Raw genomic sequence first — 15,209 nt, 5'->3', positions numbered from 1 at the left:
ACCAAATTCTAAATACAAAATTCCTCTTATTTCAAGACAGCCAAAGCTTCAGTATTAGCAACCATTAGCAGCTGGACGAGGCATGTAGTCCGCAGAGTAGTAATTTCTCATTACATCATGAGTTAAAAAGTTTTTTACCAATTCTTTCATGGCATGTACAGATTAGTAGGTCTGCCAGTAGGTACAAAGCAATGCTTTGCTACCAGAAGGCATTGAATAGCAGTGACATTTAAGATATGACATATTTTGTAGGTTACATCTCGCCCATACTAGTATATCATTATGTCATTTTTATGCAGCTTTTTTCTTTTTATTGTATTGCTACAGGTATTTTTATTGGTTTAAATTTGTTTAAAATTGATAATTTTATTGAGTATTTAAATTGTACTTTAAACTTTATTATTAAATGCCTCTTTTCCTTAGATAGAAATAGAACAATCGAAATAAATACGGGACAATACAAACAAATATAAATATTAAAAACTTTATACAATTGGTCAAACATATACAAATGACTGGTACACGAATCAATCAATCTCAATACTGTTAATTGTTCTAACAATAATATCAACAGATTCTCTCAACTGGTCTTCAGTTATAATTAGTGGTGGAGCAAACCTAATGATGTCTTCATGGGTGTGTTTAGCGATGAGTCCTTTCGCCTTTAGTCTGAGGCAGACGTCCCAGGCATCCGCGAAATCTGAAAAACAATACTTTGCCATAAAGTGTTCTATTTTGAGGTATTCTATTTCATTGGGAGCAAATATTTTTTTTTTATAATAGTTTTGTAATAGTCTGGTGTCCTCATGAATATCACAATACTGTGAGATATTAAATTATAGCACCATTTCTTTTAAAAAGAAGCAATTTCGAAAACTTTGTGGAGATTCAGTTTACTAATATGACACTGACAAACAGGATACCATATTAACTGCCTTTGTTCTATTTTAGATCTTACAAATGAATAATATACTTATTTATAAATTTCTAAGTTTTTAAAGTGTTTCCATGTAAAAAACTTAATTGTTTGCATGCCGTCGACACCGTATGTTTAATATGAGATGTAAAATGCACAAGCAGAACAGTTAATTCTATAATCATAATAGCTTTCTTTCCAGAAAAATAAACAACTTTACATTTCAAGGTCAGTAAATAATTTGATCTATGATGTACATTCACTATATTTTGACTTTTGTTCTAATATTTATAAAAAAATGTAAAGTACGAAAGTTACACGATGAAGTTTTCAAAAATGATAGTAGAAAAACAAATGAAGTTCAAACAAAAGAGCCGCGGATTTTAACTTTGTTAATTTAAATGGAACACTAGATTTTTACATATTTGAATAGAATGTTCCCTGTCGAGTATAGTCATATAGGGTTTGTTGGGTCCATCTCTAACAATAAGCGAGATAATATTAAAAAACGAAAAGGTTTTTTATTAAGAAAATAATACATCTTTTAATTATTAGACCTCTTTCAGGCATTTCTGCCTTTTTTCCAATTACGCAATTATTTGCAGATTTCGGTCCAAAATGCGTATAGGTATTTTAAATAAATCTCACTAATTAGATCGTGCGAGGCTTAATGGACAAATATTATATGATAAGTTGGTGACAGTGACAGGTAGTAATGTCATGATTACATTGTTCTTGATTGACATTTTGTATTATTATTTAATTAAAATGGGTTACACAGAAGTAGAAAATTGAAATATTATTGGGAATTAAAATAGAGTATGGAGAATAATTTATTCTATTTTAATTCCTATAATTTTTCAATGTTCTACTTTTGTGTAACCCATTTTAATAAAATAATAATACAAACTGTCAAACCATAACAATGTTGTCATAACATAACCTGTCACTGTCACGGCTTACCACATAACATTATCCATGAGTAAATAGGCGTCTCACAGCCTAATTAGTGAGATTTAGTTAAAATACCGTTGGACCGCATTTTGGACCGTATCAATGTCCGATATGTCAAAATATATTACAACTAAATCTGTAAATCCTTGCATAATTAGATAATGCCTACATGTCAACAAACCCTACATAACTATGCTTGATAGGGAACGTTCTATCCAAATATGTAAAAATATACATTTAATTTAACAAAGTTTAACTAAATATTTTATGATATCAGCAAAAAGTAACTGTAATAAGTAACGGTTGCAATTTCATTTGTGAATATAACAAAGACAAGAGGGCCAAAGTTTGAACCTTGTGGTACCTACTTCAAAATTGACATTATGTTCTATGGATCTTGTTTGTTCAATTAATTGCCCTCTGCCCTAAGTATGAAATTATATGATTTAAAAGAATTTAAAAAAATCCTATTTTCTGTAACTTATGTAGCAAAATTGACCCTAACAATCTAAATATTCCCCTTATATTGTAGAAAACTTTCAGTGTATGTATATGATTATAGAAAATAATTATTTTAAAAAGCTTAAAAAAATTGTTACGACATAAGCACATTTTTTAATTGATTTAATTACATGTTATTTTCCTAACTGTCAAGAAGTGTTTTATAAGTTTCATTAATGAAAGATTTGATATTTCTATAAACAAATTTAAACTAACACTTCATACACGTTGACATCTTTCATGAACCAATTCGGATACCGGTGATTTCCTTTAATTCTAAAAATAATTCAAAATGGAGTAAACCAAATATAAACTTACTTCTGTTAATAACGATGGCATTTAATAATCCTCTTCCTCTAACTTCTATAACTATCTGTTTGTTAAGTTTCTTTCTTAACTCTACCCGGAATATTTCACCTAGTTTATATGCATTCTCGGCAACGTTTTCTTCTTCGAGAACCTCTAATGCGGCTATGGCTACCTTTGATCCCAAGGGGTTACCCCCAAATGTTGATCCATGAGTACCTATTTAAAAAAGTTTCTTCAAACTGTTTTTTCGATAATATAAAATACAATTGTTGCCTCAATTGAAGTAGAAACTATTAAATATTTCTAATGACTTTAATAGTTAGTCACATATTAGGAAACAATCTAATTTGCTATAAAAAATTCAGTTTATTTGTTAATAAAAATGGAGTACAGAAACTTATAATCGAATGTTTTTTTGTGAATATTATTGGACCACAATTCAGTAAAAAAAATTCTTTTGGGTTATAAGTTTCTAAATTGCACAAATCATTATTCATTATATCCTTTCTTTTATTTACCTGGTTCAATAACTAGCATAATATCGTCATTAGCCAAACATGCTGAAACGGGATAAACACCACCACCCAGGGCTTTTCCCAGCACCAAAATATCTGGCTTGACACCCTCGTAGTCCACAGCCAGTCTTTTCCCCGTTCTTCCCAACCCCGTTTGAATTTCGTCCGCTATCCACAAGACATTGTATTTGTCACATAGTTGCCTGATTCCTTTGAGGTATCCTTCACTGGGTACTCTGATGCCTGCCTCTCCCTGGATGGGTTCCACCATGTAAGCGCACACCAGAGGATCTTGGAGAGCTTTCTAGAATTAGCGAAGCACATAAGATCCGTTAACGACGATTTAATAACTTACTTCAAGGGCAGTTAAGTCGTTATACGGAATGCAACTAAAGCCGGGCATGAAGGGTCCGTAATCCTCGAAACTTAAGGGATCGGTGGACGCTGAAATTGCAGCTAAAGATCTTCCCCAGAAGTTCTCGCTAGCGAATATAATCTTAGCTTGGTTCTTAGGTATATTCTTTTTCCTGTAACCCCATTTTCTAGCTAGTTTACAAGACGTGTCATCAGCTTCTACGCCTAGAAATAAGTACTAGTGTAACGAAATATAAATTAGTTTTATAAACTGCCAACCTGTGTTCATAGGTAGCAATTTGTCATAGCCGAAAAGTTTGGTGATGATTTCCGCATATTCGCCAAATACGTCAGAATAAAAAGCTCTAGATGTGTGATGAAGTACGGCACTTTGTTTCTGAAGAGCCTCTACTATTTTGGGGTGGCAGTGGCCAAAATTGTTTGCCGAGTATCCACTGAGGTAATCAAAGTATCTTTTTCCTTCTACGTCCCAGACAAAAGCACCTAGAATAAAACATATAATACGTAGAACAGTGTATACTATTTCAGGCGATATGTAATTAATAGTATAATAAACTAACTTTTGACGTAAAATCCAGGATATATTTTAATGATATTCCGACAAAATTCTTTCTATGAAAATATTTTGTAATCTTTTTCAAATTTGATATTGTTAAACTATTAGCAGGGTATATAACGAACTGGAAAACCTGGAATTAGGGAATTTCATGGATCTAGAATTTCATAAATAGAAGAAAGGGTGTTATGCTATTAATATTGCCATTTTTATTCTTTAGTCTCTAGGGAAACTAACAGATGTATAAAAGCTTAAATGGACAAAGTAATGCAGAATTTAATACTTATCATATCTCTAAGAAAACGATATTTTTATTCATTTGACTTTTATTCGGAAAAAATTAAAATCCTTTTCAAAAATCAGCTGTAACTTCATTACAACTTCAGTCAAATTGAAAAAATTCTTTAATCTTTTTTTAATATGGTAATTTGTTTTTGTATTACAATAAAAATTGTTTATTTTTAAATAAAATGTAGTAGGTATAGCATCCATATGAAAAAATTGTTATTTTCTCAAAATGCCTGATTAAAATAAAACTAAATTTATATCGGAGTCATTGAATTTTTTGAGTGGAATTGTAAAAACTACAGCTAAATTTTAAAAAGAGAGGTTTTTACTTTTTTAAATAAAATTCAAATGAAAAGGAAGTAATTTTTGGTTCACCCTGTATCAGTATAGGTATAAGGACTACTTAAAAGTTGACACCAAGTGAGAATTTGTTTGTATGTCTTTAGAAAACACTTTCCAATATTTTTTTATTGCTTAAGTATAGGCGCAACATAAATATTCTACAGGGTGCCCATGGTGACCAGACATTAAACATATTTCAGAGACTAGGTACTTCGATTTTAATTTCGAAAATTTGGGTAATAGTGTTTTCAGGCATGCCCTTCTCAACTAAAATAATGGCGTCCACCTAACACTTCCGGTTATACCGGAAGTTGACGTCATCTTCGTTATTTTAAATGTATACCCTGTATATTATTGCAATTTTGGATTCTACTTCAATTTTTAGGTGAACTTTCATGAAGGCTTCCTATTCTTAAAGTTAAATGTTTTTGATATATTTAATTATTTTCAAAAAAAATTAAAAAAGCACTGCCTAATTCAAAAAGATGTATATTTTACAATAATAAAGTTAGAGCGGTAAAATTTATAGGGAACATAACTAAAACTCTAAGCTTCCCTGCCATAATTTGAAAATGACTTAATTTCATACAAGGTGGTAGAAATTTAATGTCGAATTTAGTCAACTTTAAACCATCTTAACTTATTTTTTTAACGGAACACCCTGTATATTTTTGCGCAACCTGATGAACAATTTTGTTCTCTTTCGAATATTAAAAAAATTGAACAATCTTTTTTTAATAGCGGTGCCTCATATTTTTTTAATGAAGTACAATTTATCAATATTATTAATGGAGTAAATATTAACATCCAAAATAGAGTCTGACCAAAGAAATAATATTTGCTGATTTTGTATAGAATTATTAACGCCTCGATTAACACTATTAGTATTTTTGACGAAATTAAAGTAACGTCAATTTCTCCTAAATAAAAATCCTATATACCTATATTCTTACAGATAGAATTAGGAAAATTATTACAAGAAAACATTTTTTTAAATAAATAAAAATATGTATTGCCTATTATTTTTAAAATAACCATACCTTGTTAAATATTTGCGTGAGAGATATTGACAGAAAATTGAGGAAATAGTGAAGCTTATATCTTCGAAAACTGAAACATTTTTTAAATTTATCTGGAAAACTTGGAAAAATCAGGAATTTTTTTGGTAATGATTTAATATGAATTCTGTATTAGTTAAGGATTTGTTTACTATGTCAAGTGTGGTAAATCTCATACAAAATAAATAACATTAAAATCCTTAACTTGCAGTTCGTTTACAATTTCACAGATAAGTGCTGTTATCTGAAAGAATAAAATATTTTCGTGTATTTTTAGATGTGGACGTGCAATAATGAAAGTATAGGTCATGCTCCCGCATTATCAGTATGTTTACAGTTTGATTGTAGATAAAAATTCAACTAAACAGGATAAAAGAGGTTTAGGATCTACATTTTATAACAAAATAACGATGTTATTTAATAGATTACCAGGCGATACAAAATAATGAAAAAAATATTTTCAGGTATTTGTGTTAGCTTGATAACTAATTGAAAAACTGTTTTAAATATGATAACAATTAATAAACAATTTAGAGAGATATAAAACATTTAAGTGTAATTTAAATATATTACATAACTCATTCTTATGATACATATTTGTGTTATCCATGTGTTTACAATATGAAAAAGTCAAAAAGAGAACTGATTTTGATATATGAAAAAATATATGATGAGAAATAATTTTAGTGGTTATAAACAATAAAAAAATACCAAGAAATAGCACATTTTTAAATAGGATGTTATGCGTATACAGGGTGTTTGGTAAGTCGATGCATTCCTTGCAGGAGATGTGATATATTTCTTTAATGTACCATATTCCGAAAACGCTTAGTTTCTGATCTACAGAGTGATAAAATTTTATAATAAAAAATGCAAATTTATAAATATTGCGGAAACCGCTCAGAATATATTAATGCAATTTTACAAGCAATATTGTTTTTAGTTTCACCAGTGGCGTGCGCACAGGCACGTCTTTGGATATTTTTAAAGAAAAAAATGATACGCCACTGATTTTTCTTATAATAAAAATTATTTTTCAATTCCTTGTTCAATTTGGAAGAGAAAAGGTATCTTGACTGTTTTTCTTATGACGCACCGTTTTCGAGTAAAAAAAAATAAAATCGATTTAGTACATTCCCTAATCCGTTTTCAATAATTTGGAAAATAGCAGAAATTATGCACTCAGCTTTTTTTTGTACCAATTTTATTACAAAAAATTATTATTCCCCGCAGTTAACAATATCAGTCTAAAAAATTTTTGTCAGTTTTTAAATTCGCTATTCACTATCTAAACAGAAATTAGCAAGTTGGCTGTGCACTCATTTTTGTTATTGTTTGACAAAATTAATAATAGCTGTCACTTTGAGTGTTTGAGTGTGAAGCAGTTAAGTGCATAATTTCTGCTATTTTTCAAATTATTGAAACCGAATTACGCCATGCAATAAATCGATTTTATTTCTTTTACTCGAAAACGGTGCGTCATAAGAAAAACAGTGGATATACCTTTTCTCGTCCAAATTGAACAAGGAATTCAAAAATAATTTTTTTTTTAAGAACAGAATCAGTATCATTTTTTTCTTTAACAATATCTATACATGCCTGTGCGCACGCCACTGGTGAAACTGAAAACAATATTTTTATCGTAAAACGTGTATTGTTGTTAACTGTCAAAGCCTGTAAAATTTCATTAAAATATTCTGAGCGTTTTCCCCAATATTTATAAATTTACATTTTTTTATTAAAAACTTTAACACCCTGTAGATCGGAAACTAAGCGTTTTCGGAATATTAAGGAAATATATCACTAATCGTTTGCACTATAACCTCCTGCAAGGAATGCATCGACTTACCAAACACCCTGTATATTATAATCTTATTAATTCTAATCTCTAATTCCTTAATAACTGAATAGAGTAATTTCCCATTTTCATAAATCTTCTGAATAGAATTGTGTTCAATACTTGACAAGTTTCCCGTAAATTCTTTAATTTTTTTTTGTCATTTTGAGCAAAAAATTAAGCATATTTACGGATGACAGTCTACGTATGTAAGTTTGCGCATTAGATCTATAGTTTTCTGGCAAATGTAAAAGCAAATATTTTATTCATACATACATACCTACAGTAGCAATTTTTAAAAATAAAATATAACACTTACCCTCTCCTTTACACAGAGCCACGGGCAAGGGATGGTAGTTATGGGCAGCATATTTACTCTCCCGTTCTATAACTTTCTGCGTGCTTATCAGTCTTGTACAAATTTCTTGAGGTTTACATATTGCATCCTCAAGTTTTAATATCAGTCTTGTAACTCCTCTGCTCTTAGACAACATATTTTACTGTAAAGGGGAAACAAATTAATAACTTTTAAATTCCTGTTTACAATTTTTATCTCTTTCAGATAGCGCTAGGCTCTACGAGGTGTTTCAAGTAAAAATTGTAATATTCAAATTGGAGTACAATTCGTTTTTTAAAAGTCTGGATCAGTTCTACTATAAATTACTATGTTCTGTTGTTATTAATGAGAGGAGTCGCTGGTGGGTATTATTTTACAACGGGTCGTTCAATAAAATTGTGTGACACATCCACAAAATTAATGCATGGTCACTTGTTGTCCAATTTATTTTCTGACTGGCTATCACCAAAGGAAACCGTTTGTTAGACATAATTAACAATTTAATTGTTTATAGTTTAACATTTTAATTGTTTAGTGTGAAAAATCGCATTTTATGAATTTCATATATCAGATGATGCACCTGTTGAAAAACCAGTTTATCATGTTAAGTTCGTCAATTTTATTCATATTTATTGATAATATTTAGAACGTAAAATTCGAGAATGTTGACTTGTTTATGTCATTGATATCGAGTTCATTGGCAAACGGCATCCTGTTTCCCGTTTTACTGATATAGGTACCTATACCTACGTCTACCTATACTTATAATATAAACATAATTCAACATAATCAATATAATAATAATTCACAACTTAATACAAACAATATAAGCCCATTTATTTTTGTATTTCTGGGAAAATTTGTTATACCTATAACATTTAATATTTTTGCAAATAATTTGATAACTATTTGATTCGTTAAATATATTCTGAACATTGTACAGGGGTAACCCAGAACTGATAGTTGGCTGTTGTTATAGGAAAACGAAAAGAGCAAATCGAAAACCGCAAGCGCGTTTTTTATGCATACACCTAAAATTCTATATTGGCAAGTTTAACACCCTATAACGGTTGATCGAATCATCGAAATCATTATTCCTATTTTCATAAATATTTTTTTAACATACCTATTGTGAACGTAGTTGTGCTCGGTCATTGCATGCTGCAGATAACACTAGAAGAAGCACATTTATAATACTAACACTAACATAAGTTGTCATTATTCTAGTTGTATTTATCATTGGTTTTGTGGGCTATATTATTATAAACCATAATCAGATAACGATACGATAAATGTTAAAATTGAGTAAGTTCCAATACGCTTTTGTGTAACGTTATTATGCAATGAGAATATACAGGGTTTACAAAAAAGTAGGTCAAAGGTTGACCTTGAACTGAAGATTATTTAAGCGAAAATATTGGAAATTTTTTCATTTAGACAACTGCTTTTCAAGATATACGATTTTAAAACTATGATTTACATAAAATTTTCATTAATAACTTATTTTTTAACATATTCAATTGAAATATTGCATGGACGTTTATCATATACTGACACATTTTTATGTAATTTTGAAAAAAAAATTAAGCATGAACGGAGGAAAGAGAGGTTGTAGTATCCGTTGCTCCTCTCCCCTCTACATTTTTTCGTACGCCTATGTATTGTGTTTTGTACCAAGAGTTTTTTCTCTTGTACTTATTTCATAATTGTGAAATTTTAATTTAGCTAAATTTACAAGATATTGCAACTTCTTTGAATATGTGATATTGACCATTCAACTACGTTGCAGAATCTCGATAATCAAAATTAAGAGTGAAAAAAAAAATAGTCAGTAATGAATACCAACTATTTGGTTAAATAAATGGCTACCCCCTCTCCTAGATTTTTTAGCCAGAATTATGATTCAGCACGAGATACAAATCTATGCAAAATTTCAGTCGAATATCTTACAAAGGAATTATGAATAAAAATCCTTTTTAAAATTTTAATTTTGACATCCTCTATTTTGAAAAGTGATATTTAAGTAAAATACACCGTAAGGAAAATCCCATTAATTTCGCCCAAAAAATCTTGACTGTAATTTTTTGTGACACCCTATATAATACATTCATTAGTTTTGTTCTTACTACTAACTACTGCTAACGCCAGTCCTATTTATACTTTCTTGAAAATCGCACTCTTGTAGTCTGGTCTAGTATAATTTTTGAATTTTTTATAACCACAACGCATATCTACTGGCAAAAATACCTTGAGCATATCTATCAAATATCTAAATTATCCTGGCCCACGTCATTTTGTTTTTCTGCTACGTTAAACTACGAGAAGTGTTATCCACCTTATCGCAACCAAACAGAAGCTATCGCTTTAAGGTCACATCTAAGTTTAAAATACATTATTTAGTGGCCACTGATAGTTATAAAATTGAAAACAAATTTTTATGTGCGACTAATTGAAAAATTGTAAAACATCGATTTTACCACTTTCGAAATAAAAAGCAAATAAGCATCTATAAACTATATAGTTAATAAATAAATTACTATGAAAAAAATCATAAAAAATATAGGATATTTTACTATTTTCGAACAAAAAAATTAAATAAAAAAAACTAAAACGTGCAGACATTTCTCATTTGTTGTTTATTGTGTATTTCTTGATTTCTTGAAAAGTCTCTTGTGTCTTAAGTTTTGAGGACAATGAAATTTCTTATTATATGAAAAATAAAAACTAAATTTTTCTCTCCTAGCTCGATTTTCAACAAGGAATCTCTAGTTTTTTTGTATTTATTTATTTACGCCCTGCATGCATACAGCCTCTCCTCACTTATAGAGAGGTATATGTATATCATTAACATAATATTAAAAGAACATCAAATAAATAAGTAGATGCTTGAACTGATCCATGGTTGGATAATAAAACTTCTACAAAATTGCAAATTATAAACCTTTACGATCTTGTTAGGTTCCAATTTCTAAAACTGAATTAGCAACTTTTTTATCTGCGATTAATAACACCCGTTTCTTGGGCCTAATGCAATCTTTTTTTGTAATTATTATCAAAATTAATTCTGCTAGATAGTTAAAATATACGAGCGATATGACACATTTTTTAATTTGCATAGAAAATTTGTAAAGATGAATAGATACAAATGGTTGGGGGCATTTTATGCTTTAAGATTTACAATTTTCACGAAGTTATAATTTCCAAATATACATATTTTCAGACTCTATCTAGTGAACATTAGTCGAACTTCATTTCTTTCTTATTTATTATGTTACTGACCACACCTATAAATTGAAACACCCTGTAAAATACGAAAGGATAAAATATAAATATTCTAAAACGTATATAAATATCTTGCCTAAATTTGGTATTATTTGTTGCTATCACTTCAACCTTGCACAAAATTGTTTTATAATTTACTTTATGTAGGTAGGTACTTAACATAAATAAGGCATCACTTCTAATTATTTTTACTATACTTACATTGTTTACGACAGTATGCGAGTTCTTGCAATGTCATTTTTTTATATCAACAAAATAAATTACTATTCCATGTGAACTCATGTTACCAGTTTAATAAAACCCACACAGAATATCATTAAGCCAATAATAAATAACTCGAGGGCAATTATAAATCAAACGAAACAATAAAGTTAAATTGAGATAATAAAAAGTAAATACGGTTTGTTTCTCTACGCCATCCCGTTAATTACATTAATTAAAATTTACAGTACCTTTTACACAGGCAACTGAGTGGTAAGTATCGTCACTGTTATATTTAAGCAAACCGAAAAGTGCGCAAAACGTTTCGAATTTTGTTTACACATAAACAAAGCGGTTGTTTGTCGCGGCCTCGACCAGTGTAGGATACGAATATATCTGCATAACATACAAAACTGAATGCCATAATTCCAAGCTCCTGTGCTTCGCGCGACTGCTTCGAAACTCGAAGTGATTTCTAGCAAACGGCGCCATAGGTTGTGGCCTCACCAGCTGCATTATGCATTAATTTTAAATATGTAATATTTTATATCGTGTAATATCTTACCGGCAGTCGTTTCACTTTCATATAGCCTGCCTCGTGCTCAGTACCTACCTATTCTCTACCTCTACTCTCCATGTCGATTTTTAGTGACGCAGATGGTAAGGAAAGTTGTTTGCCAGAGCCAATTTAAGCAAATTTCTTTTCTCCTTTTGGTCATTCACATAAAGTTAATGTCTTCTTAACGGTTAAAGGCATACTTAACCTACTTGTATGTAGTTCATGTTTATTTACTTTTATACAGGGTGTCCCACGATTGTACCCTGAGGAGCAAAATGGAAATATTTGATATTCTAGGCTCTAGAGAAACCGTTTGTTTTAGACACAATAAATATTTTATTTATTAAAGTTGGCCTTAAATCCAACGATAAATTTAGAAATGCAATCATAAACATGGTGTTAAATTTGAAACGCTTTGGTTATAGATAACGCTCGCAAGAAATGAGTCACCCTGTAGAATTTTAAAATATGTATTACCAGAGCTATGGAAAAGTCCTTCTTAAATGGGACACATTTTAGAAACAATGACCATATGAATAATTTCCATAACATTCCAAATATACAGGGTATCCCGTTCATGTTTCAAAAAAACTTGTGTGCAAGTTCCTCATGGTAAAATAATGGGGGTAGTTCATGTAACGTTTTTTTCTTAGAAGCCCTGTTTTCGAGATACAGTACGTTGAAGTTGTTACTTTCCAAATGGTTTTCCCAAATTATCTTTAATTCGGCTAAAGATAAAAATGTCAAAATTTGTACACAAGTAAACATCATTGAAAAAAAAATATGTTAAAAGTCAAAATTTATTACGTTTCTAAAAGGTTCTGTAAATTCTAAAGCGTATTACAAAAAAAAGATATACTAGCATGTACCATTTTCGAGAAAAATGAAGTTGCATTTTTTTTTGCTCACATAAAGCGATATAACAACATATTAAATTGAAAGAGTACTTTATCACTGAATGAGCTGAAGACATTTAGCTACCAGCAGTATTTGCATTTAAGACTATAATTTTAATTTCTTACGTATCACATGAAACAGTTAAATTGTAAAACATTTTATTAACTAAAAAAGAAATTGAAATTTATTTAAGTTTGAGATTGTTGTGAACTAACATTTAAAAAAGTAAACCAAAATAAACAGATTATGATAAATTAATTATCTATTAATAACTAATTTTAGATTTTGTAAACTACTACATTGCCATTACTAAAATAAACAATTGTTGAATGGAGTGAACTCTTGATGGACATGATTGCTTAAAAAAGTGATAAGAACAGAAAAATAGGAAACAGACTCGGAGACATACAGAACAAAACAGCTGCACAATTAAATAAATGAGCAAAACTCGAAATAATACAGTATTAGCTGAAATTGCCCCCATTTGCTTCTATTCATTTTTCTCGAAAATGGTACGTGCTACCGAATTTCGAAAAGTATGCGTTTTTTTTGTAGTATGTTTTAGAGTCTACAGAACTGTTTAGAAATGTAATAAATTTTGACTTTTAACATTTCTATTTCTATTTTTTTATTGTACCCCTCCAATTACCTGTATCGGCGACACTGCTTTTCAGAAAGAGACCGTTATTTTTAACGCACAGTTGATGTTTACTCGTGTACAAATTTTGACATTTTTATCTTTAAGGAAAACCATTTGGAAAGTAGTAAATAACTTCAACACACTGTATCTCGAAAACAGGGCGTCTAAGAAAAAAACTTTATATGAACTATCCCTATTATTTTTCCATATGTATAAACATACTATCTTTACAACAAAAAAAAACTAAATACAACTTGACCGAATTTGAATATACAGTGAGGACGCGTCGGTTGCAACAAATTCTTTTAAAATTCAAGGGTTTGTATTTTGGAAAAACGCGCAGACACGTCGATTTTTGGCCGCGGTTTTTCTGATGGTAAATGCATGCATACAGGATGGCCAAAAAATAAGTTATAATCAACTTATTTTTTATTTCATTTTTGAAAATTCTGCACCGAATTCTAAGTACCTTCATGTGCCATATGTCCTGTACCTAAACTCAACAATTATCGAGGAATTTACAATTTATTTATTTATTTATTAATAAAACAGAACAAATCAAATTAATTGTTTAAATTGTTGACCATTAACTTTCTGACAATAGGCAGGTCAAACTTCAAATTCTCGTAATGCTTTGGGGCTGGATTTGTTGTGTTTCTGCTCTAATTATATTCTTCAATAATAATACTAGTGTCAGAGGGTATCACTTTGATGAGTACCACATAATCTGATTAGTTAAAGCAGTTACACAATTTAGAAATTATCTTTAATTACGCTTTTCTAATGTAAATAAAGTGTTACATCATTCGTTTTCTACTATGTGATAAGGTCAAATCATAATTGACAGATAGAAGAGGGTTTTACTAATATAGAATTTTTTGTGTCTCATAAAATTCTTCAGACCTTCTTGAACAAATTATTTTTAAGATCGGTATATTATGCTTTTTGAATAGTGCATAAATATGTTGTTAGAATATAGTTAATTTCTACCACACCCACAATTTACATATAATGAAATATAAAAAACCTACCTGTCATTTAGTCATTAGGTTTTAATGTTGTTTAGATCAGTATATATTTTCTCGAGATATAATGTGGAATTATCTCATAATCGATTTTGTCTAACTTTTTAATACACATGTACATACCCACTAAACACGAAACGTAAATGAAACGTTGCAAATGAGATGTTTTACTAAACATTTGAAACATTAACTAGAAACGTTTCTGTTTCATTACAGAAATGTAGCACTTGAAAACTTCTTTAGTGAAACATAGCCGAAACGTTCCAATTGAAGAGAGTTTGAAACATTACTCGAAACATTCCCTTTCGATCTCGAAAACATAACAGACGAACAACCCTTTGCTTTTTTTGCTTATCTTATGGAACATTCGACATTAGTTAAATTTTGCTCCCAATCCCCAATCCCTCTCAAGGGTTAGTTCTTTTGCCTTTGTCAAACAGACATAAACAGAAAAAAAATTGTGCTGGCATATTTATAACAAGAACAAGTCTAGAAAAAATGTATGTTCGTGACTTCCGTAGACTGCGCGTAATAGCCCGAGTTTATTTGTTTCCCGTGATCCCGTGTGTCGTTTTCAATTCGTAATTCGTATTATGTTAGGTTAGGTTTGCGGTTTG

At 29.9% G+C, this 15,209-nt stretch overlaps 1 protein-coding gene across 5 annotated transcripts in view; it reads right to left on the bottom strand.

Moving 5' to 3' along the window:
- Positions 1-472: 472 nt before the first annotated feature.
- The window catches only part of LOC108916584 (ornithine aminotransferase, mitochondrial), a 16,726-nt gene continuing 1,989 nt past the window's right edge, over positions 473-15,209 (bottom strand). For 2 of the 5 annotated variants that reach the window (XM_018722876.1, XM_018722872.1), the window contains exons 2-7: positions 7,971-8,151; positions 3,829-4,053; positions 3,551-3,774; positions 3,199-3,499; positions 2,690-2,896; positions 473-700 (exon numbers count right to left, since the gene is read on the bottom strand). In XM_018722876.1, the coding sequence (XP_018578392.1) occupies positions 528-700; positions 2,690-2,896; positions 3,199-3,499; positions 3,551-3,774; positions 3,829-4,053; positions 7,971-8,145 (1,305 nt within the window). In that variant the 5' untranslated portion in view covers positions 8,146-8,151 and the 3' untranslated portion in view covers positions 473-527. Of the gene's footprint in view, positions 701-2,689; positions 2,897-3,198; positions 3,500-3,550; positions 3,775-3,828; positions 4,054-7,970; positions 8,152-9,114; positions 9,138-11,471; positions 11,566-11,722; positions 11,864-15,209 lie in introns of those variants that run through there. The other 3 variants (XM_018722873.1, XM_018722874.1, XM_018722875.1) reach the window with 3 other exon arrangements.

Source organism: Anoplophora glabripennis, unplaced genomic scaffold (assembly GCF_000390285.2).
Source record: "Anoplophora glabripennis isolate ALB-LARVAE unplaced genomic scaffold, Agla_2.0 scaffold1583, whole genome shotgun sequence".
Classification (NCBI taxonomy): domain Eukaryota; kingdom Metazoa; phylum Arthropoda; class Insecta; order Coleoptera; family Cerambycidae; genus Anoplophora; species Anoplophora glabripennis.
Note: the sequence above shows the minus strand (reverse complement) of the source record. Positions and strands in the feature narration are given on the sequence as shown.